General features: G+C 39.8%; 1 protein-coding gene across 1 annotated transcript; it reads left to right on the top strand.

The window, feature by feature from the left end:
* The first annotated feature begins 3,258 nt into the window (after window positions 1-3,258).
* On the top strand, window positions 3,259-5,244 carry CCIN (calicin). Its single transcript, XM_077147725.1, has one exon. It carries the CDS (start codon window positions 3,410-3,412, stop codon window positions 5,174-5,176), a length of 1,767 nt encoding a protein of 588 aa, XP_077003840.1. The 5' UTR covers window positions 3,259-3,409; the 3' UTR covers window positions 5,177-5,244.
* The last annotated feature ends 18,637 nt before the right edge of the window (window positions 5,245-23,881 follow it).

The raw sequence follows: 23,881 nt of genomic DNA, 5'->3' as shown, positions 1-23,881 counted from the left end.
ATCAGGAATTTGAGCAAAGAAATTGTGGGATAATTTACCAGCTTGCAGTAGAACAGAAAAAAATCAGGATGCCATGAGTTCAAAATAGGGTCACAGAAAATCAAAGCTATATGCAATTCAAGTTATGAGTGGAAAATACACAGAAGTGGGAAGCCCAGTCATTAGAGGTACAAAAGAGGTGGAGATATTGAAAGAAAAATGGTTCCTGAGCTTTCCAGTTTCAGGCCAAATCTGTGTAGCTTTAAAATAAGCCCCTCATTTTCTTCAGAGCTTCCTAACAAATTGATATGTCAATTGATAGTCCCTGAAGGTTAAGTTATTAGGGTCCCTTCCCATAAGGCATCTGCCGGAACCGAGAATTGCTCTGTTTTTTTCTCACAGCCTACTCATAGCTCCCCTAAAGGTACTCAGCTCTGCTGAGGGATGTTGAGTTGGGCCAGGAGGAAGCTGAGGATGGGTGGAGTGAAGTGACCTGGCTGGAGAGCTTTGAGCTCAGGTCCTTTCCCAGCCACACACAGGCAACTGGCCACAAGCAGCAGGGACTCAATGACCAATCAATGAGCTGCCTGGTGGTTCCTAGAGCTATCTGCCACCCCCGTACACATACATACATAACCAGGTGGCGGAAGCTGGCCGGCAGCCAGCCTTTTGAGGCTGGAGTCTGTTTCCTCAGTTGGCTAGAATAAGGGAAAAGCTGGGCCAGGGGAGCTTTCTAGGACTGGAAAAAAGCCATATGGCAAAGTTAACTGATCAGGTGGGCATTAATCTTGCTTCTTAAATGGATTTCTTGTAGCTAGCAATGCCCCAGAGTCTAACACGAGCAGAAGGAAAATGAGATTGCCGGCTCTCCTTTGTAGCCAGACGGCAGAGGAAGGAGTCAGGAACTCGGAGTTTAGCAAGCACTTTCCTTGCTCTGGGCCTCAATTTGTCCAGCTGTAAAACCAGCAGATCCTCTCTGGTCTTCATGGCACCTCATAGGCCCAATTTTCTTACTGGCTGGAAGGGTCTAATGAGAGAGCCTTCCTACCTGGTGCTCTCAGATGTGAAACAAAAGAAAGGGGCACGGCCACCTCCACCAGACTACTCCCCAAGGACCTGGGGGTAGAGGAACTTGCAAAGCAAGCTCCTCCGGGGTCTGCCACCCACCCCCTGTTCCTGGCAGAGATGCCCCAGGAGGTGAGGTCAATCCGCCTTTCCTAAGGGCCTGAGTATCCGTGTAGTCAGCACCCAGGGGCTTCCTCTTTGGCCAAGTCGCTGCTGCTTCCCATGATATCAGGCTGGAGGAGCATTTAGGGCTCAGCTACTCTCAAAGGGAGAGAATGGACAGGGAGTGAATTACCTAAGCCACACAGCTCATCTGTGGTGGAGCAGGGGCTGAAATCTCAGCCTTCTTCCAAAGTGGCGATCAGAGGTGTGGCCTGACCCCAGGGTCCTCTGTTCACCATCTGGCCAATGACACCAGGGCCTGGCTGTTCTGAGCCACTTCCTAGGAGCCCCCAAAGGCTGGCCCAGGTGGGACCCTGGGCTCTTCTGCTCCTCCGCAGGCCCCTTCCACTCTGTGGGGGGCCCTGGTCAGTCTTTATCCCTCCTTTGGCACAGTCAACAGCCCTACAGACACAGGGAACTTCGGGGGCCCCACGCAGGCTAGGAGGCAGGGAGGGCCTGGGTGAGTCAGAGCTGGCTGAGTAGGTGGACGCTCCGTCCACCCACACCGGGGGCAGGAGGGGATCAGGACCCTTCTGGGCTGATGCCCTGCCCAGGACACCTCCTCTCTAGATGGCGGGAGAAAATCCAGGCTCAGTGGCCTTCTGGCAGAATGAACCTAGGGAGGCACAGCCTCCTCCGCGGCTCAGTACCCCCACCTATAAAGTGGGGAGATGGGATTTGAGGTGATCTTTAGAGACCTCCTACTTCTGAAGGTCTGCCAGGCTTTGAAATCCCGATGTTGACAGAGGAATTCCAGGATCTCAGGGCAAGGAATTGCCGCAGCCGCCTCTGCAAACGGAGCCCTTGGCGGCGTGGAAGCAAACAGGAAAAGGGGAAACATCCTGCTCTTCTTCACCTAGGAAAGTGGTTGGGGCCATGCCGGGGTGGGGGTGGGCGTGAAGGGAGGGGCGCTCCTTGGGCCAAGAGCCCGTCTTTTCCTCCCGTCATTGCTAGGCGGGAGATGACCCATCAGCCCCACCCAGTGGCGGGAGAAGACTTAGGAAGCCCGCCCAGCAGGGGTGACCGGATCTCACCAGCTCGCCAACGATGAGGAAAGGAGAATGACAAGTATTTATGGATGGAGAAACCAAGAACGCCGGCACTGGGAGAATTCATGTCATATAAAAATAAAGGGCAGCTAGCATTTATTAAACATTTACTGCATGTGAAACACGGTGCTTACCACTCTGTAGTCATTTTCTCATTTAAACTCTCGTTAACCTTTGAAGCAGATATTATTATTCCCATCTCACAGATGAAGAAAGTGTCCCAGCAACTTGTCCAATTCCACACTTGATGGACAGAGACACCCACCCCATCCCCTATGTTTTACAACTAGAGATGGAAATGTGGAGAAAATATCCCAGTTTGCAGTGTGCAGAATGGAAATAATCAGGGCTTTAGAGGCCGTCTCATCCTGCTGCTTGTTGTTAACGCCTGCATGCCTGTTCTGGTGAGCCACCTCCACCTTTCTCTCTGTTTTAAAGATGGAGAAATGGTGCCCATGATCACAAAGAAACCAAAGGACAGAGCTTTTCTTCTTCAGTCTCCAGAGCTTGGCAGAGAAAGGTATTTTGAGGTCTGAGATTCAGAGGCTGCGGGAAGCTGAGTAGTTAAGAGATTGCTAAAGGGTGGAAAGAGTACCAAGTTATAGAAGAGGTGGGTTCCAGCCCTTGCTCTGCTTCTAACTGGCTGTGTGATCTTGGGTGAGTCCCTTACCTTCTCTGGGCCTCAGTTTACCTCTTATAAAATAGGATTCTTCTGGATGATCTAGAAACCTCTTCCCTTCCCTTAACCTCCCCCCCACACATACACAAACACCCACACACCACTCAAACTGGCTCTGACTTTCCACAAGAAGCCTTACACTCAGGTTTGAAAATCCAACGTGGAAGTCGCAGATCATCCCTGAGTTTTCTCCTGGTCTCTGGGCCTTGAGCTTTAGGTCCTGGTCAGGTATCTGTCCAAGCCTCATCAGTGGGAGCAATTGAGGGGAGAAAGACCCTGTGTGTCTGAGAAAGGCCTCAGCGGGGCCTGCATTGTGATGACCTCATTCGCTCTATGACATCATCCTCTCTCCCAGGCGGACTCCTCCCTGGTCAACTGCTCTGTAAATAACCATCAATCTGAATTCCAAAGGCCTAAGAAACTCTGTTCTCCAGTACCTGCTGCTGAGCTTCTGCCTCAGCCAGCAAGAAGCACCATGAAATTGGAATTCACTGAGAAAAACTACAACAGTTTTGTGCTGCAGAACCTGAACAAACAGAGGAAACGCAAGGAGTACTGGGACATGGCCCTGACCGTGGACCACCATGTCTTCTTTGCACATCGCAATGTGCTGGCTGCTGTCTCTCCACTGGTGAAGAGCCTCATCTCCAGCAATGACATGAAGACCACTGATGAGCTCTTTATTACCATCGACCCCAACTACCTGAGTCCGGCCACCGTGGACCAGCTCCTGGACTACTTCTACAGTGGCAAGGTGGTGATCTCAGAGCAGAACGTGGAAGAGCTGCTTCGTGGGGCCCAGTATTTCAACACGCCACGCCTTCGCGTCCACTGTAATGACTTCCTGATTAAGTCCATCCGTCGCGCCAACTGCTTGCGCTACCTCTTCTTGGCCGAGCTGTTTGAGCTCAAAGAGGTATCAGACTTGGCCTACTCTGGCATCCGTGACAACTTCCACTACTGGGCTAGTCCTGAGGGCTCCATGCACTTCATGCGCTGCCCACCTGTCATCTTTGGCCGCCTGCTCCGTGATGAAAACCTGCACGTGCTCAATGAGGACCAGGCTCTGAGCGCACTCATCAATTGGATATACTTCAGGAAGGATGAGCGGGAGAAGTATTTCAAGAAGTTCTTCAATTACATCAATCTCAATGCTGTCTCCAACAAGACACTCATGTTTGCCAGCAATAAGTTGATGAGCCTGGACAACAACTCAGCCCATGCAACCCTGATTGAAAGTGTACTGATGGACCGCAAGCAGGAGCGGCCATGCAGCCTGCTGAGCTACCAGCGGAAAGGGGCCCTACTTGATTCAGTGGTTATCCTAGGAGGCCAGAAGGCTCATGGCAAGTTCAACGATGGAGTGTTTGCCTATATCATCCAGGAGAACCTGTGGTTGAAGCTTTCAGAGATGCCCTATCGGGCAGCAGCACTTAGTGCCACTTCTGCTGGTCGCTACATCTACATCTCTGGTGGTACCACTGAGCAGATCTCAGGGCTAAAGACAGCCTGGCGATATGACATGGATGACAACTCCTGGACCAAGCTGCCTGACCTGCCCATTGGGCTTGTCTTCCATACCATGGTGACCTGTGGGGGGACAGTGTACTCAGTAGGTGGGAGCATTGCCCCAAGGCGGTATGTCTCCAACATCTATCGCTTTGATGAGCGCAAGGAAGCCTGGTGCCTGGCAGGGAAGATGAGCATCCCTATGGATGGGACAGCTGTGATCACCAAGGGCGACCAAAACATGTACATTGTCACTGGGCGCTGCTTGGTGAAGGGCTATATCTCTCGGGTTGGGGTAGTAGATTGCTTTGACACCAGCACTGGGGATGTGGTCCAGTGTATCACCTTCCCCATCGAGTTCAACCACCGGCCCCTGCTTTCTTTCCAACAGGACAACATCCTCTGTGTGCACAGCCACCGGCAGAGTGTGGAAATTAACTTGCAGAAGATAAAGGCCAACAAGACGACCACCACAGTACCTCTCTTACCCAATAACTGTCCCTTGGATGTGTCCCATGCTATATGCGCCATTGGGGACAGCAAAGTATTTGTATGTGGAGGTGTCACCGCAGCCAGTGATGTCCAGTCAAAGGACTACACCATCAACCCAAATGCCTATTTGCTGGACCAAAAGACAGGAGAGTGGAAGACTCTGGCTCCCCCACCAGAGGCACTGGATTGTCCTGCCTGCTGTCTAGCCAAACTACCTTGCAAGATTCTTCAAAGGGTTTAAACAGCTTTTTAAGTGGGAGAATAAGTAAATGCATTATTATTCACAATTTAATGAGAGAAAGAGAGGAAGATGGCCTGTTTGTTCCTTATTAGTGTCTCAGTCTATGCTTGGCCCTGAAGGGCACATTGGAGATCCTGGGCTAGAGTTGCTTTCCCAGAGTGTGGAAATTTAGGGCTATTGTGTCACTGAAGTTATCCAAACAGAAGCTGGAATGACATCCTTTATGGGTGGGATTGAGACATCTCTCGAGCCTTGGCCAAGGTGATGTTGGGAAAACCCCTATTCTGTACCCCTTTCAGGTGTCTTTTAGGCATCTACTAAACTAGCTGGTAAAGCATTTACTTAGAGTTGTGAAACCTTGGGCTTTTCCAAAACCCACTTCCCTCTAGTCTTCTCAGGAAGGGAGGGGAGGGCATATGCCAAGGTCTGGTTGAGGAGCCTCATGGTCTGGAAAGGGAATGGTTCAGGGATGGGGGTAGAGGGAATGGGGGAGGCAGGGTTACTTGGCTGCTGTATTTCACCTGCAACTATGGTATATTTGTATCTCATTTATTAGGGAATTGGGGGGTTACTTAAAATTTCCAGTAGCAGGTTCACTGAGAACTATGGAAGGGAGTTCAGAAACAGGAGGAAAAAGGAGATTCTATTAGAAGCTTGAGAGAGAGGAGGGGTAAGGGGGTAAGAGAGACATGCTGGTGTAATCATAGGGGCATGAGCTCTGGGGCCACATGCCCTGGTTTGAATCTCATCAATTCCATCACTGACTAGATGATCCTAGGAAAGTTATTGAACCATCTGTGCTTTAGTTTCTTATCAGTAAGAAGAGGATAATAAGAGTGCCTATCTCATAGGGTGGTTATGAAGTTGAAATGAATTAACACATGCAAAATGCCTAAGACAGCCCTTGGCATATATTAAAGTGCTATAGAAGTACTTTTTAAATGGGAAAAAAGAGGGATGAGGCAAGGGTTAGGGTTTTGGGGCTCTTATAGAAAGTCCCCATAAAATGTTTTTTGAGACTCTGTACCTAAAAATCTTGATGTGCTTTCTTCAATTCTAACTACTTCTGTTTAACTTTCATTTGTTTGTACATTTATATATAATCTTCACCAACTCAGAAGAAATTAATCATATCCTTGGAAACCATATATCATCCTCATTCATCCATAACTTTACTTACTCATCTGCTCATTCATTCATTCACACAGACATACATAATTTACCGAGGCTTCTCTGTGCCAAGTGCCAGGATCACAGGCCTGACACAATCTATGTCACAAGGAGGGAGTATCTATACCAGTGCCATCCAATAGTAATACTTTGCAAGCCACATATGTACGTTTTTCTACTAGACGCATGAACGAAGGAGAAACAGTTGAAATTAATGTTAACATATCTTATTTAATCAAATATATCCCAAATATTATCATTTCAACATGCAATTAGTATAAAATATTATTAATTAAATATTTAACCTTTTTTTTTTCATACTGTCTTTGGAATCTGATATGTATCTAATGGCACAGTTCAGTTTGGACTAGCTATATAAAGCTACTGGCTATGCATTAGACAATACAGGATACTTTAGCTCTCTACCACTTGCCTGCTCAACCCACTCAGCATCATCTCCCTTACTTCTCTGTTGGGGTGCCCTCTCTCTTCAAATCCCACCCCTAGTACCCAAGTCTTACTTTTTTCCTGCCAGGCCAGATCCTTTGACATCACAGCTCACCTTCTCGCCAACCATGGGCAGCCCTCACCTCTGCTTGCCTCACTGCCTTCCTCAGCTGGGGGAACAAGGCCTTACATACCCAAGCCACCAAGCTCAACTGCCTCCACCAGGAATAACCACTGAGTTGCCTTTGCTTATTTTCTACACCATTCCCCACAGCTGATTCTCCAGCTCCCTCTATTGTTCCCACTCTTCCCTTCCCCTTTTTCTCAGCCACTCACCTCCCTTTCTGCCTCCAGATCTCCAGAGAAATAGAATTCAAATGACCTGAGCTCCATAAACAATCTCTTGTCCACTGAAAATCACCCCAGAGCTTAATATCCCTTTTGCTCCTTTACTTCAGAGGAAGAGGTGCCTTTCTCTGGTCCAAAGCCAATCTCTCTACCTGTCTCTGGATTCCATCACCTCACAACTTCTCAGGCTCTTCAATTTCCTCTCTCCACATCACCTCCTGATTTCTTTCTTTAGTCCATAAATATTCTCACGTTTTTCCTATCCAAAAACAAATGCTCCTCAGCTCTGAAGTTCACCTCTTGCTATCTTCCCATCTTCTTCCTCAGTTGGGCTTCCTAAATGTGGTCTAGACTCTCTGGCTCCATATCTCACTTCCAGATTCACCTCTAATCCACTTAGTCTGGCCTCTGTCCCCATCCTGCCAACAAACTGTCTCTTGACAGCACCAGCCTCATTGTCTTTTCTCATTTTCTTCTCCTTACAGTATTGGATGGTGTTGACCACTCCCAACTGCATCAGAATCACGAGGGAGACCTTTTATATGGTAATTTGATATATTAACCAGTGTGGTACTCCATTCATTAACTAATTCATTCATTTACTTATTTATTCCTAAGCCCTTCCAGCATTAAAATTAGTTGAAGCATTTGAGGCTTATTGCCTTTGGGAGGCTGACACAGCTAAGTGTAAGAATCAGAATCAAATTCTTAGCTTTTGCTGCTAGGGAAGCATTGGTACTTCATGACAGAGATGATAGTCTTGAAAGACAAGGCTTTTGAATTACAATCCAGGTCTTCAAACTGGGAGGCATTAAGTCTTTCTAAGGAAAATTCAGACATGGATAGTTTTAAGGGAATCAGTTCCCAGATCAACTTCTTTCCTAAAACTTATCTACCTTGAGAGAGCACCTCTTGTGGAGGTTTCATTCTAGTTTTCTTTTCCTACCTCCCCTTTCAAAATTACCGTTCTCACACTTTACAAACACACACACACATACACACACACACATACACACAGCAAATCTTCCTACGATGCATTGCCCCAAGATGCCACATAGGGTACAAACTTGTATGAGTGAAGCCTCTTTAATGAAGATATCAATAGCCAAAGAAAAGTTACCTTTCTTTTTCCATCCTAACATATACAGCACTTCCTAAAGTGTGAGGTGAAGTGTTAAAAAACTGTGGTATTTTGGTTCAAGTTGGGCTGTTCAGAAATATTGCAAAGTAGCACATTGGAATGACATGTTTTCTACATCTTTGAGAAATAATTCATATATCACAATTCCCCCATTTAAAGTAATTTTTACTATATTCATAGAGTTGTACACGCTCTACCACCATCAATTTTATATTTTAATTACCCTCCAAAGAAGCCCTGCACTTCTTAGCCATCACCTTCCAAACCCCACCCCTGCCCAGCCCTAGAGTCCACTCATCTACTTTCTGTCTATACAAATTTGCCAATTCTGGACACTTTCATAGAAATGAAATCATACAATATGTGGCCTTTTATGTCTGGCTTCTTTAACTTAGCATAATATTTTCAAGGTTCATCCATGTTGTAGCTCATATCATACATCATTCTTTTTATGGCTGAATAACATTCCATTGTATAGATATGCCATATTTTATTTATTCATTCATCAGTTGATGGACACTTGGATTATTTCTACTTTTGGGCTATTGTGAATAATGCTGCTATGAACATTTATGTTCAAAGTTTTGTGTGGACATATGTTTTCATTTCTCTTGGGTATGTATCTAGGAGTGGCATTCCTGGATCATATGGTAATCTATGTTTAGCCATTTGAGGAACTGCCAAACTGTTTTCTAAAGTAGCTGTATCATTTTACAATCCTATCAGCAATGTATGAGGGTTCCAATTTCTCCACAACCTCACCAACACTTGTTATTGCCTATCTTTTTTTTGTTTTTTTGTTTTTTTAGCCATCTTAGTGGATGTGAAATGGCATCTCATTGTGGTCTTGATTTGCTTTTCCCTGATGGCTAACGATGTTGAGCATCTTTTCATGATTTATCTGATGGCCATTTTTGTTTAATAACCTTGCCTCTTCCATGCTCTACTGTTGTCAGAGAAAGCATTCCTCCTGAGGAAGAGTTCTGGGAGGAGAAGGACAGTATGACTTAGAAGCATTGAATGTCAGAATGCATTATTTCATTCAGGGCATACAAGGCAAGTTGCCATGTCTGTCTGCCTGTCTATCTTAGAATTAGGGTATTCAAGATATTTTTTGGTATACTGGAAAATATCTGCTACCAAGCATACCCTGTCTGTATTTTCCTCTTTCTCAGTAATGAGAAAGAACTCCCATTCTCCCATATTTATGGTTGTCTCAGTTGCATATTTTGCATCATTTTCTTCCAAAATACAGTGTTACATAATTGAAGAAAATGAAATATATTAGATATAAGTTAGAATGCTTATTTACACTCACAAGAAAGATTCCAAGCCTTTTATAATGTGAATACAATATACACATAGAAAAGTGCATGATACATAATTGTAGAGCTTAATGAAGATTATCAATACCCACACATCTACCATTCAGTTCAAGAAATAGAATTTTGCCAATACCTCAGAAACCTCCTACATGGCCCCTTTCCTAATTGTAATCTCTTCTCTTCCCTCTGATTTTCATAATAAAGCATTCCTTGCTTTTTTGTATAGTTTCACTATTTAAGTTGGTGTGCTGGTTTGAAAGGATGTATATGCCATAGAAAAGCCGTGTTTTAATCCTAATCCCATTTTATAAATCCAGCCTTTACTTCTAATCCCTTATCAGTACTGTGTGTTTGACTCTATACTTAGATCATCTCCCTGGAGATGTGACTCAATCTAGAGAGGTTGTTAAACTGGGTTAGGTGGAGACATGTCTCCACCCATTTGGGTGGGTCTTGATTAGTTTACCGGAATCCCATAACAGAGGAAACATTTTGGAGAAAGCTGGAGATTCTGAGACAGCAGAGAAAAATGACATAGCCATGAGAAGCAGAGTCCACCAGCCAGCGACCTTTGGAGATGAAGAAGGAAAACACTTCCCAGGGAGTTTAGGAAGCCAGGTGAGGAAGCTAGCAGAAGATGCTGTGTTCACCATGTGCCCTTCCAGATAAGAGAGAAAACTTTACTGTGTTTCGCCATATGCCTTCTCACTTGAGAAAGAAACCCTGAACTTCATCAGCTTTCTTGAACCAAGGTATCTTTTCCTAGATGCTTTTGATTGGACATTTCTATAGACTTGTTTTAATTGGGACATTTTCTCGGCCTTAGAACTGTAAACTAGTAACATTAAATTCCTTTTTAAAAGCCATTCCATTTCTGGTATATTGCATTCTGGCAGCTAGCAAACTAGAACAGTAGGCATTTCTAACAATATAGTTCAGTTTTTCCTGTTTTCAAGCTTCATAAAAAAGAACCATACAGTGTGAATTCTTCCATATCTGGCTTCTTTCACTCAACATCATGATTTTACAGTTTGTCCATATTGTTGCAGATAGCCATAGTTCTTTCCCCTTCACTTCTGTATGGTATTCTATTATGTGAATACATAACATTTTATTTACTCAGTCTCCTATTGATGGACATGTGGGTTGTTTCCAGTTTGGGCAATTACGAAAAATGCTATATGAAGATTCTTATAAATGTATCTTTTCTTTCTTTTTAAAAAATCTTTTTATTGAAAAATCTTCACACACATACAGTCCATACATGGTGTACAATCAATGGCTCACAATATCACCATTACATAGTTGTGTATTCAAAACCATGATCATTTTTAGAATATTTGCATCACTCCAAAAAAGAAATAAAAAAGAAAAAGCTCATACATCCCATACCACTTACCCCACTGTCTTATTGATCACTAGTATTTCAATCTACCCAATTTTTTACCCTTTATCTCCCCCTATTGTTTGTTTACTTTTATCCTTATTTTTGTACTCATGTGTCCATACCCTGAACAAAAGAAGCATCAGACACAAGGTTTTCATAAACACACAGTAATATTGTAAAAGCTGTATCATTATACAATTATCTTCAAGAATCAAGGCTACTGGAACACAGTTCAACAGTTTCAGGTACTTCCCTCCAGCCACTCCAATATACCATAAACTAAAAAGAGATATCTATATAATGCATAAGAATAACCTCCAGTATAACCTCTCAACTCTGTTTGAAATCTCTCAGTCACTTAAACTTTATTATGTCTCATTTCTCTCTTCCCTTTTTGGTTAAGAAGTCCTTCTCAATCCCGTGATTCTGGGTTCTGGCTCATCCCAGGAGTCCCAAGTTGCCAGGGAGATTTACACCCCTGGGAGTCATTTCCCATGTAGAGGGAAGGACAATGAGTTCACCTGCTGAGTTGGCTTACAGAGAGAGGTCACATCTGAGCAACAAAAGAGGTTCTCTGGAGGTTACTCTAAGGTATAAGTAGGCTTAGTTTCTTCTTTTCAGGAATAAGTTTCATAGAGGTGAACCCCAAGATTAAGGGTTGTTTTCCACTGCTTGCAAGAATATCTGGAACTCCCCATATGGGGAAGTTGAATATTTCCACCTCCCCAGTCTCCCAAGGGGACTGTGCAAATACTTTTTTATTCTGTGCCCAAATTACTCTGGGATATATTATGAACGTATCTTGATTCACCTGTATTTAAGTTTATCTAGGGAATATACCTGGGAGTGGAACTGCTGTCTTCAATGCTATACCATGCCAAACTATTTTGTAAAGTGATTGTGCCAATTTATACCACTATCGACAGTATGAGAATTCCTGTTCCTCTGCATGCTTGCCAATAATTGATATTGTCAGAATTTTAAATACAGCCAAACTTATATAAAGTAGTATTTTAAAAGGATTTTAATTTGCATTCTTCTGATTGCTAATTGGATTAAGTACTTCCTCATATTTATTGACTGTTTGGATTTTCCCTTTTGTGAAGACTTTGCTTCTTATTTCTGTTAGGCTAATTACTTTTACCTTATTGATTTGCAAGAATTCTTAATATATTCTGGATATGAACACTTTACAGTTGCACATGTGGTAAACATCTTCTCCCACTTTGTGGCTTGGCTCTTCACTCTTTAATGGTATATTTTTTCATTAGTTGGATTTAACGTTTCCTTTTTGGTTATTATGCTTTGATACTTGAAGAAATCATTCTGAGTTAATGAAAGTATTCCTTTATATTCTCTTCTAAAAGCATTAGTATTGTGCTTTTCTTAATTAGGTCCATAATTTGCATGGAATAGATTTTTGTGTATAATATAAAGAACCAAATTTCAGTCTTTCTCATTCAATTGTGCTAGTATCCATTTTCCCACTTCTCTGCAGTGTCACCTTGGTTGTCAATCACATGTCCACAGATGGGTGGAGCTATTTCTGAGCTCTCTTATTCTATTGGTCCATTCTTCTGACCTTCTAATGCTAATACCATTATTAGTTTTGGTAGTTTTCATTACTTTAGCATTATCATACCCTATACAGTTAAGAATTAGTTTGTCAAGTTCTACAAAAAATCTTGTTGGGATTTTGGTTGTGATTGCACTGAATTTACAGATAATTTAGGAAAAATTGACATGTTTATGATATCAATTCTTACTATCCATGGACAGGGTATTATTTCTCCATTTTTGGAGGGTGTCTTTATAATTTCTCTCACTGTTATGGTTTACTCTGTAACGGTCTTGCACAACTTTTATTAGATTTCTTTTCAGGCACTTGACTTTTTTTTATAGAGGGTTCTTCTTTTTAATCAGAAATTAAATTTTTTAATTAGAGGGTTTACAGAACAATCATGCATAAAATATGGTACTCCCATATATTGTCCCATCATCAACACTTTGCATTGGTGTGGAAGATTTGTTACAAGTGACGATAGCATTTTTTAATAATAATATTATTTTTAAACAGTAGTTACCTTTGTGACAATTGAAGAAAAATTATTAAAATAGTATTATTAACTATCATCCATACTCTACATTAGATATATTTCCCCCATATACCACCCTATTATTAACACCTTGTATGTGTCATACATTTGTTATAATTCACAAAAGAACATTCTGATACTATTAACCATAGTCCATTGTCTATAACAGTGTTCACTGTTATACGTTCTATGTGTTCTATGTTTTATCTTTTAACTTTTTAAAACAATATTTTTATTGTAAACCTTAACAAACCAACATACAAACATTCTGTATATGGTGTACAATCCACGGCCACAATATCATCACGTTGTTGTGTATTCATCACCTTGATCATTTTTTTGAACATTTGCATCTCTCCAGCAAAAGAAAGAAAAAAGAAAACACTAATACATACCATGCACCTTACCCCTCCCTCTCATTGACCACTAGTATTTCTATCTACTCATTTTATTTTAACCTCTGTTCTCCCTATTATTTGTTTATTTTTTGTCCATATTGTTTACTTATCTGTCCATACCATAGATAAAAGGAGCATCAGACATAAGGTTTTTCACAATTACACAGTCACATTGTAAAAGCTGTATCATTGTATAATCATCTTCAAGATACATGGCTACTGGAACACAGCTCTACAGTTTCAGGTACTTACCTCTAGCCACTTGAATACACCATAAACTAAAAAGGGCACATCTACATAATGCATAAGAATAACCTCCAGGATAACCTCTCCACTCTGTTTGAAATCTCTCAGTCACTAACACTTTTTTGGTCTCATTTCCCCCTTAGGAACTTGACATTTTTAAATGTTATGCATGTGTTACACAGTAGCTCTTCAAAATTCATTTTCTCTTTTTCCTGGTCTATAGAAATACAGTTTGATTTGTAGATTTTTTTTTTCTATTGGTGGCTTCTTTCTTTCTTTTCTTTGCTTCCTTTCTTTTTTTTTTTTTTTTTTTTACTATTTTTAACTATTTTTTTATTGTGAAAAATAGCATTTATACAAAAAAGCAATAAATTTCCAAGTACATTTTAACAAGGAGTTATATAACAGATTTTTAAGTTTGGTATGGGTTACAGTTCCACGATTTTTCATTTTCTCTTCTAGCTGCCCCAAGACACTGGAGACCAAAAAAAAAATCAGTATAATGATTCAGCAATCATATTCCTTTGTTAAATCCCATCTTCTCTGTTATACTTTCTTCTCTCTTTTTTTGTGAAAGATAACATCAATACAAGAAAGCAACAAATTTCAAAGTACGTTGAAACAATTAGTTGTAGAACAGATTTCAGAGTTTGGTATGGGTTACAATTTCACAATTTTTAGTTTTTGTTTATAGTTGCTCCCTAAGGTACTGGAGACTAAAAGAAATATCAATATGCTGATTCAGCACCTACTCATTTGTTAAACCCAACCTTCTCTGTAAAACTCCACCATCACCTTTGATCTTTCTCTCACTCTTTAGGGGTATTTAGGCTATGCCCATAATGACTTTTTCATGTTGAAAGGGGCTGTTGATAATATGGGATGGGAGAGTTGATGTTCTGGAGAAGCTGGCCTCTGCATTTCAGGTCTTATCTGGTCCAGGAACCCATCTGCAGGTTGTAGGTTTCTGGAGAGTTACCCTAGAGCATGGAACCTTTGTAGAATCTTATATAATGCCCTGGGTATTCTTTAGGATTGGCAGGAATGGTTTCAGTTGGGGTTTTTGTTGTTGTTGTTTTTTGCATGGGCAAGCACCGGGAATCGAACTCAGGTCTCTGGCATGGCAGGCAAGAACTCTGCCTGCTGAGCCACCGTGGCCTGCCCTCAGTTGGGGTGTGACAAGTTATTATAGTAGCAATGTGTAACTGAAGCTTAAATAAGAGTGACCTCCAGAGTAGCCTCTCAACTCTATTTGAACTCTCTCTGCAATTGGCACCTTATTTGTTACACTTCTTTTCCTCCTGTTGGTCAGGATAGCATTGCTGATCCCATGGTGCCAGGGTCAGATTCATCCCTGGATGTCATCTCCCAGGCCTCCAGGAAGACTTTCATCCCTGGATGTCATGTCCCACATAGCGGGGAAGGCAATGGTTTCACTTGCAGAGTTGCACTTAGAGAGAGAGAGGCCACATCTGAGCAACAAAAGAGGTCCTCCGGAGATTACTCTTAGGCACACTTATAGGTAGGCTAAGCTTCTCTGCTACCTACATAAACTTCACAAGAGCAAGCAAGCCTTAAGATCAAGGGCTTGGCCTATTGATTCAGGTGTCCCTAATGTTTGGCATAGTATCAGGGGTTTCCCTGGTGGTAAAGTTGAATAGTTCTATATTGTTTTTCTCATCCCTCAAGGGACTTTGCCAATATATATATATATATATTCACATATATATTGGGGGGGGGGGGTACATGGTCTGGGGAATACTTTTTACCAATACTTTTTGATTGTATGCTTACTATACTCTGGGATGTATCCAGATATTACATTAAACTATACAGGATTAAAGGTTCTCATTCTTATTCTGGGCTCCCTATATTTGAATTATTTAAATAAGCTATCCAGACAGGTTGAGTTAGATTATGTGCTGCTGAAAACTTAGGTTCTGGACAAAATAAACCTTTCTTCCTTTGGTCTCAGAGTAGGTGAAGCCTGAAAATACAGGCAATATCTTCTTTACCCATGTATTCTGAATTACTTTAATCTTGACCTTATTAGCTTTGTTCTTATCTCTAAATACCAGGTTTTAAATATATAAAATAGCCCCTCAAAACCCAGAAATAACAACTACCACTCCAGACTAAATGTGGCTGCTATGAGAGCTTACAGTCTAGGCCCCAGTTTTCTTATAAGTATTTTCTCAATGAGATCATACAATATTTGCTCTTTTGTTTCTGGCTTATTTTGCCTCAGCAAATGTCCCACGTGTTCATCCACATTGTTGCATTCCTCATGACTTCATTCCTTTCTGTAGAAGCAATCATATGTATATGCTATTGTTTGCCAATCTACTTTCAGTCAGTGCATCTTTCAGCCACCTCCATCTACTGGGCCTCATGTATAATGTCCAAAGTCAACAGTCCATCAGTTTTAGATAATTTCATTGTTCCCAAGAGCAAAATAGCCAATTAACACACCCTCACCAAACAGAAAATCCAAACCCCCCAAACTGTTGTCCCTCCCCTCATTATGTACCCCTGGTATTGTTGTGGTACTGTTGATGTTTTCTTGTTAAACGTAGTCCATAGTATATAATAGCATTTTCCCCCATACCCTGAAATTATACGCTCTTTGTACAAGGTTAATTCCATTCCAGTAGTTCATGCAAGAACTTATTTATATTTGAAGTGTTAATCAGTGAGACACATCAGTCTATACAACCCCTTTCAATCATGTTCACCTTCAATATGGTAATATTATTTATAGACCCACTAGAGAACTGTCTTCACTTCTACCTATTCACTTACAGTTAAGTTCAACCTCATTAGCTAACTGTTCACCCATCTCAAGCTTCTGTGTGTCTCTAGGTCCCCTATATTCTGTACTGTAAGCCTCTGATTTTACCTTTACTCTGGTCATAAAAGTGGAATCATACAGTATCTATCCTTTGTGTCTGGCTTATTTCACCCAGCATTATGTCCTCAAGGCTCATTCATCTTGTCAAGTGATTCAGGACATCATTTCATCGTACTGCTGCATAATATTCTATCCTATATATATATACCACATTCGTATACATATATATATCACATTTTGTTAATCCACTTGTCTGTTGCTGGGCACTTGGATTATTTCCATCTTTTGGCAACTGTGAATAGAGCTGCTATGAACACTGGTGTGCAAATGTCTGTGTCACTGCTTTATGCTCTTCTGGGTGTACACTGAGAAGTGGTATTGCCAGGTCATAGGGCAACTCGATATTTAGTTTCCTAAGAAACCGCCAAACTGTCTTCCATAGCAGCTGTACCATTATACATTCCTACCAACAATGCACAAGTGTCTCAATTTCTCCACATCCTCTCCAACATTTGTAGTTTTCTGTTTGCTTATCTTTTTTTTTTTTTCTGGCATGGGCAGGCACCAGGAATCGAACCCAGGTCTCTGGCATGGTCCTGTTTGTTTAATAGCAGCCATTCCTACAGCTGTGAAGTGGTATCTCATTGTAGACTTGTTATGCATTTCCCTTATAGCTAATGAGAATGAGCATCTCTTCATGTGCTTTTTAGCCATCTTATTTGCTCTCAAGAAAAATGTCTATTCATATCTTTGACCCACTTTAAAATTGGGTTGCTGTTCTTTTGTTGTTGAGTAGTATGATTTCTTTATGTATACAGGATATCAAACCCTCATCTGATATGTGATTTCCAAATATTTTCTCCAAATATGTGGAAATCTGATGTTATTTCCTAATATTTATTACATAATTGAGAAAAATATTTTCTCAATTGAGTTGGCTGTCTCTTCACCTTTTTGACCATGTCTTTGAGGCACAAAAGTATTGGATTTTGAGGAGTTCCCATTTATCTATTTTTCCTTTTGTTGCTTGTGCTTTGGGTGTAAAATTTAGGAAGATATCTCCTATTACTAGGTCTTGAAGATGTTTCATTACATTTTCTTTTAGGAGCTTTATGGTACCAGTTCTTGTATTTAGGTGTTTGATCTACTTTGAGTTAATTTTTGTATAGGTGTAAGGTAAGGGTCCTCTTTCATTCTTTTGGCAATTGATATCCAGTTCTCCCATGCCCAATAAATAGTCTTTATTGAAAAGACTATTTTGTCCCAGTTCAGTGGATGTGGGGGCCTTGTTGAAGGTCAAGTTGATCATAAATTTGGTGGTCTATTTTTGTGCTTTTGATTCTATCCCATTGGTCAATACTTGTATCTTTGTTCCAGTACCATACTGTTTTGACCACTGTGGCTGTATAATAAGTTTCAAAATCAGTAAATGTTAATCCTCCCACTTCGTTTTTCTTTTTTGGGATGCTTTTAAGCTATTCAGGGTCTCTTTCCCTTCCAGATGAATTTGGCAACTAGCTTTCCAACTCTTCAAAGTAGACTGTTGAAATTTTGATTGGTACTGCATTGAATCTGTAGACCAATTTGGGTAGAACTGACATCTTAACTATATTTAACCTTCCTATCCATGAGCAGGGAATGTCTTTCCACTTATTTAGACCTTTTTTTTTTTTTTAACATGGGCAGGCACTGGGAATCGAACCCGGGTTTCCCGCATGTAGGCGAGAACGCTGCCACTGCACCACCATCGCCCGCCCTAGAGCTTTTTTGATTTCTCTTACCAATGTCATGCAGTTTTCTGTGTATAAGTCCTTTACATCCCTAATTAAGTTCATTCTTAGATATGGATATTGATTTTATATTTAGCAAATTGTAAGATATCTTTATATATTCTGGATATGAGTTCTTTATCAGTTATACGAATGGTAAATATCTTCCCCCACTCAATATGAATTATAAATATAAACGTAAAAGGTAAAACCACAAAACTTTTAGAAGAAAACATAGGAAAAAATCTTTGTAACCTGGGGTAAAGCAAAGAGTTCATAGATAAGACACCAAAAGTATAATCCACTATATACTGATAAATTGGACTTCATTGAAATTAAAAATTTTGTTCTAGGAAAAACACTATTAATGAACAAGCCACAAATTAGGGGAAATATTTGCAAATTATCTACCTAACAAAGGACTCATGTATCCAGAATATATATTTTTTAAAAACTCATAATTTATTTATAGCTGCTCCAGTATTTTCCACATACACAATTATATCATGCATGAAAATGACTCATTTTTTCTTTAAGGATTTTCTGTCTATCCCAAGTTTGCTAAGCATTTTATCCTGATAAATATTGAATGTTATCAATTTTTTGGCATGTATTGAAATGATCATGAGTGCTCTTCCTCAGTCTATTAATAGGACAAATTACCTTGATTAATTTGCCAATGTAAAGCTATTCTTTCATTCCTGGGATAAACCGGTCATGACATATGATATATTTTTAGATAACTACTGAACTCAGTAATTATATAATTGCTCATATATTTCTGGATTTAGTTTTCTATGCATTCACTCAAAGTTTTATTGTATTTTGAAAATTATTTTATGGTAAAATTGACTTTTGGTGTATAATTCTATGATTTTTAACATTTGTATACATTCATGAAGCCACCACCATAATCAGAATATAGAACAGATCTATCACTCCCTAAAACATCTTCATGCTATTCCTTTATAGTCACACCCTTCCCCTACCCAATTTCCGGGAACCACTGTAATGTTCTCCATCAGTTTAGTTTTGAGTTTTTGAGAATGTCATGCACGTAGCATATAGAGCATGTAACTTTTTGAGACCAGCTTCTCTCACACAGCATGCCTTTGAAATTTATCAAAGTAGTTGTTTTATTAATAGTTCATTGTTTATTGCTGAGTATTGAATTGATGTAACACAATTTATTATTCATTTACCTGTTGAGGGACATTTGAAATGTTTCCAGTTTCAGGCACTTATAAATGTTTGTGCACAGGTTTTGTGCAACATAACTTTTCATTTCTTCAGAGTAAATACCTAGGAGTAGTTAATAGGGTAACTGAATGCTTAACTTTATCAGAAACTGCCAGCCTATTTTTCAGAGTGGCTGTACCATTTTGAATTTCACTAGCAATAAATGAGCATTCCAGTTGCTTCAGTACTTGGTATTGTCAACACTTGGTATTGTCAGCATTTTTAATTTTAGTCATTGTAATGCAGGTGTAGTGGTATCTCATTGTGGTTTTAATTTGAATTTCCCTAATGGCTAATGACGTCAAACATCTTTTCATGTCATTTACTGCCACCCCCATAGCCTCCGGTGAAGTTTCCATTCACGTCTTTTGCCTGTTTTAAATTTAGGATAATTGTTTTCTTACTGTGAAGTTTTGAAAGTTATATATATATATATTCTGGATAAAAGTGCTTTATTGGATATGTGAATTAGAAATATTTCCTCCCAGTATGTAGCTTATTTTATCATTTTCTTAACAGTTTCTTTCTCAGAGCAAAAGTTTTAATTTTGGTGAAGTTCAATTTATCATTTTTTAAATGGATTATATTAAAAACTCTTTGCCTAATCCCAGGTCTCAAATATTTTCTCCCATGCTTTCCTCTAAAATTTTTTATAAGTTTTCTATTTATATCTCTATATAAATGATCTATTATCTATGATCCACTTTGTTGGTTTGTTTGTTTTGGGGGGATGCACGGTCCAGGAATCGAACCCATGTCTCCTGGATGGAAGGCGAGTGTTCTACCACTGAACAGCCGTGCACCTTCCATAATTCATTTTGAATTAATTTTTATAAGGTATGAGTTTGGGTTTTTTGTTTTTATTGCATGCAAATGTCCTATTATTCCAACATTTCTTGAAAAGATGTCCTTTCTCCATTAAATTGCCTTGGTCAAAAATCAACTGGTCATATTCATGTAGGTCTATTTCTGGACTGTCTACTCTGTTCCATTGATATGTGTCTGTCCCTTTGTCAATATCACATTGTCTTCATTATGGTAGCTTTATAGTGAACTCTAAAATTGGGTAGGTTTTGTTAATTTTCAAAATTGGTTATTCTATTTCCTTGGACTTTCCATGTAAATTTTGGTATCAGTTTGTTTCTATCTGCAAAAGTTCCTGCTGGGATTGATTTGATTGCATTAAATCTACAGATAAATTTGGGGAATTGACATTTTAATTCTGTTAAGTCTTCAAATCCATGAATATATTATGCTTCTCAATTTATTTAAGTCTTTGGGTTTTTTTAATCAGCATTTATGGTTCTCAGAAAAGGATTCTGTACATGTTTTGTTAGATTTTCCTAAGTATTTCTCTCTTTTTTTTTTTTTTGGTGGAGGGGCTATTATAAATGGCATTTAAAAAATTTAATTTCCGATTGTAAATTACCAATGTAGAGAAACATGATTGACTTTTGTATACTGATCTTGTGTTTTCTAGGAATGTTAAGAGTCCTTGAAATGTTCTATATAGACAATCATGTCATCTGCAAATAGGGGCAAGTTTATTTCTTTTTTTCCAATTTGTATGTCATTTAGATATGTATGCATGTATGTATGTAATGCTTTATTGCACTGGCTAGAACTTGCAGTACAGGAGTGAATAGGAGTGGTGGAGGGGACATCCCTGACCTGTTCTTGATTGTGGGAGAGTACATTCAGTCTTTTAATATTAAATAAAATGTTAGGTTTTTCATAGATGCCCTCTCTCAGACTAAGGAAGTGCCATTCTATTTCCAGTCTACTGAGAGCTTTTATTATGAGGTGGATATTGAATTTTGTCAAATGTTTTTTCTCTTATCAACTGATGCAGTTATATGGTTTTTCTTCACTAGATGGTTAATGTGGTGGACAACACTGATCTTTCAAATAGTGAACCATCTCTGTATTTCAGGATAAACACCATTTTGTTGTGCTATATTGTTCTTTATATATACATTGATGGGTTCGATTTGCTAACACTTTGTTGAGAATTTTTGTGTCTATGTTTTTTAATAAATGTTGGACTTTCCTTATTGTTCTACAGGTTTCAGAAGCTCTGTTCATTTTTTAAACATTTTTATTGTGAAATAGAACATATTTATAAAAGTTATGAATTTCAAAGTACATTTAAAGTGGTTTTAGAACAAATTTCAAAGTTTGGAATAGGTTACATTCCACCATTTCGAGTGTTTCCTTCTAGTTGCTCTAAGACACTGGAGACTAAAAAGAAATATTAATATAACGATTCAGTAGTCATACTCATTTGTTAAATCCTATCTTCTCTAATACAACTCCTCCTTCTCCTTTGATCCTTCTCCCACTCTTTGGGGGATCTCTGGGCAATGGCATTTGTTCTAGTTTGAAAGCTGCTGGAATGTGATATACCAGAAACAGAACAGCTTTTAAAAATGAAATTTAATAAGTTGCAAGTTTACAGTTCTAAGGCTGTGAAAATGTCTAAATTAGAGCAAGGCAGTAGAAATGCTCAGCCTAAAGCATCCAGGGAAAGATACCTTAGTTGAAGAAGGCCAATGACATTCAGGGTTTCTCTCTCAACTGGAAAGGCACATAGTGAACATGGTGATGCTTACTAGCTTTCCCTCCAGGCTTCTTGTCTCATGAAGCTCCCCCAGGGGTGTTTTCCTTCTTCATCTGTGAAGGTCTCCGGCTGTGTGGGCTCTCGTGACTCTTTCCAAAATGGTTCCTGTAAGTAACCCCACCTTGAATTGGTGGAGACATACTCCCATGGAAACCACCTGATCAAAAGTTACCACCCACGATTGGGTGAATCACATCTACATGGAAACAATAAAAAAGCTCCCATCCAGCAATACTGAATGGGGATTAAAGAACTTGGCTTTTCTGGGGTTCACCCAGATTCAAACCAGCACACCATTCTAACTTTTTCATGTTGAAAAGGTGTGTCAACATTATGGAGTAGGGGGATATAACTGGTTGATGCTCTTGGAGACACTGCTAACTCTTCATTTCAGGGCTTATCTGATCTAGGAACCACATGGAGGTTTTAGGTATCTGAAAAATAAACTTAGTAAGTGAAACTTTTATGGAGTCTCAGATAGAGCCTTGGGTATTCTTAAGGGTTTACAAGAATACTGTTTGCTGGGGCTTGGCATACCATGGCAATTAGCAACATCTGGCTGAAGCTTGCGTAAGAGTAACCTCTAGAATAGCCTCTTGACTCTATTTGAACTCTCTTAGCCACTTATATATTTTGTTACATTATTTTCCCCCTTTTGACCAGGTAGGCATTATCCATCCACAGTGCAAGGGCTAGGGTCATCCCTGAGAGTCATGTCCCACGTTGCCAGGGAGATTTACATTCTGGATGCTATGTCCTACATAGAGGGAAGAGTAATGATTTTCCTTGCAGAGCTTGGCTTAGAGGGGGGCACACATCTGAGCAACAAAAGAGGTTCTCTGGAAGTAACTCTTAGGCATAAGTATAAGTAGGCTTAACTTATTACAGATATAAGTTTCACAAGAACAAGCTTCAAGATCAAGGACTAGGCCTATTAACTTGGGAGTCTCTAATGTTTGAGAGAGTATCAGGAATTTCCCAGGTGGGAAATTTTAATAGCTCCATATTTTTTCTCCAGTTCCTCAAGGGGCCTTGCTAATACTTTAAAATTATCTGCCCAACATACTCTGGAATGTATCTGGATATTATAGCAAACTATACAAAATTGCAAGAACTTGTTCCCAACATTAGGCTCCGTTGTTTAGGTTGCTTAACTGTCTGTTCATTTAAAAAAAAATTTTTTTGTTGAGAAAAATCTTCACACACATACTTTCTGTACATGGTACACAATCAATGGCTCACAATATCATCACATAATTGTGTATTCATCACCATGATCATTTTGCACCACTCCAGAAAAAGAAAGAAAACAGAAAAAACTCATACATACCAGACACCTCACCCCTCCCTCTCATTGACCACTAGTGCTTCTATCTACCCAGTTTATTTTACCATTTTCCCCCGATTATTTATTTATTTTAATCCGTATTTTTTTACTCATCTGTCCATACCCTGGATATAAGGAGCACCAGACACAAGGTTTTCACAATCACACAGTCACATTGTTATCTTTGTACAATTTCCTTTAAGAATTTGGGCTACTGGAACACAACTCAACAGTTTCAGATACTTCCCTCTAGCCAATCCAATACTCCATAAACTAAAAAGAGATATCTATATAATGCATAAGAATAATCTCCAGGATAACCAACTCAACTCTGTTTAAAA

This window comes from Tamandua tetradactyla, chromosome 2, assembly GCF_023851605.1.
Source record: "Tamandua tetradactyla isolate mTamTet1 chromosome 2, mTamTet1.pri, whole genome shotgun sequence".
NCBI classification, from domain to species: Eukaryota; Metazoa; Chordata; class Mammalia; order Pilosa; family Myrmecophagidae; genus Tamandua; species Tamandua tetradactyla.
This window is presented reverse-complemented; position numbering and strand designations above follow the sequence as displayed.

What these genes read in the sequence shown, in the direction of transcription:
- CCIN (XM_077147725.1), top strand. Translation starts at nt 3,410, where the DNA reads ATGAAATTGGAATTCACTGAGAAAAACTACAACAGTTTTGTGCTGCAG.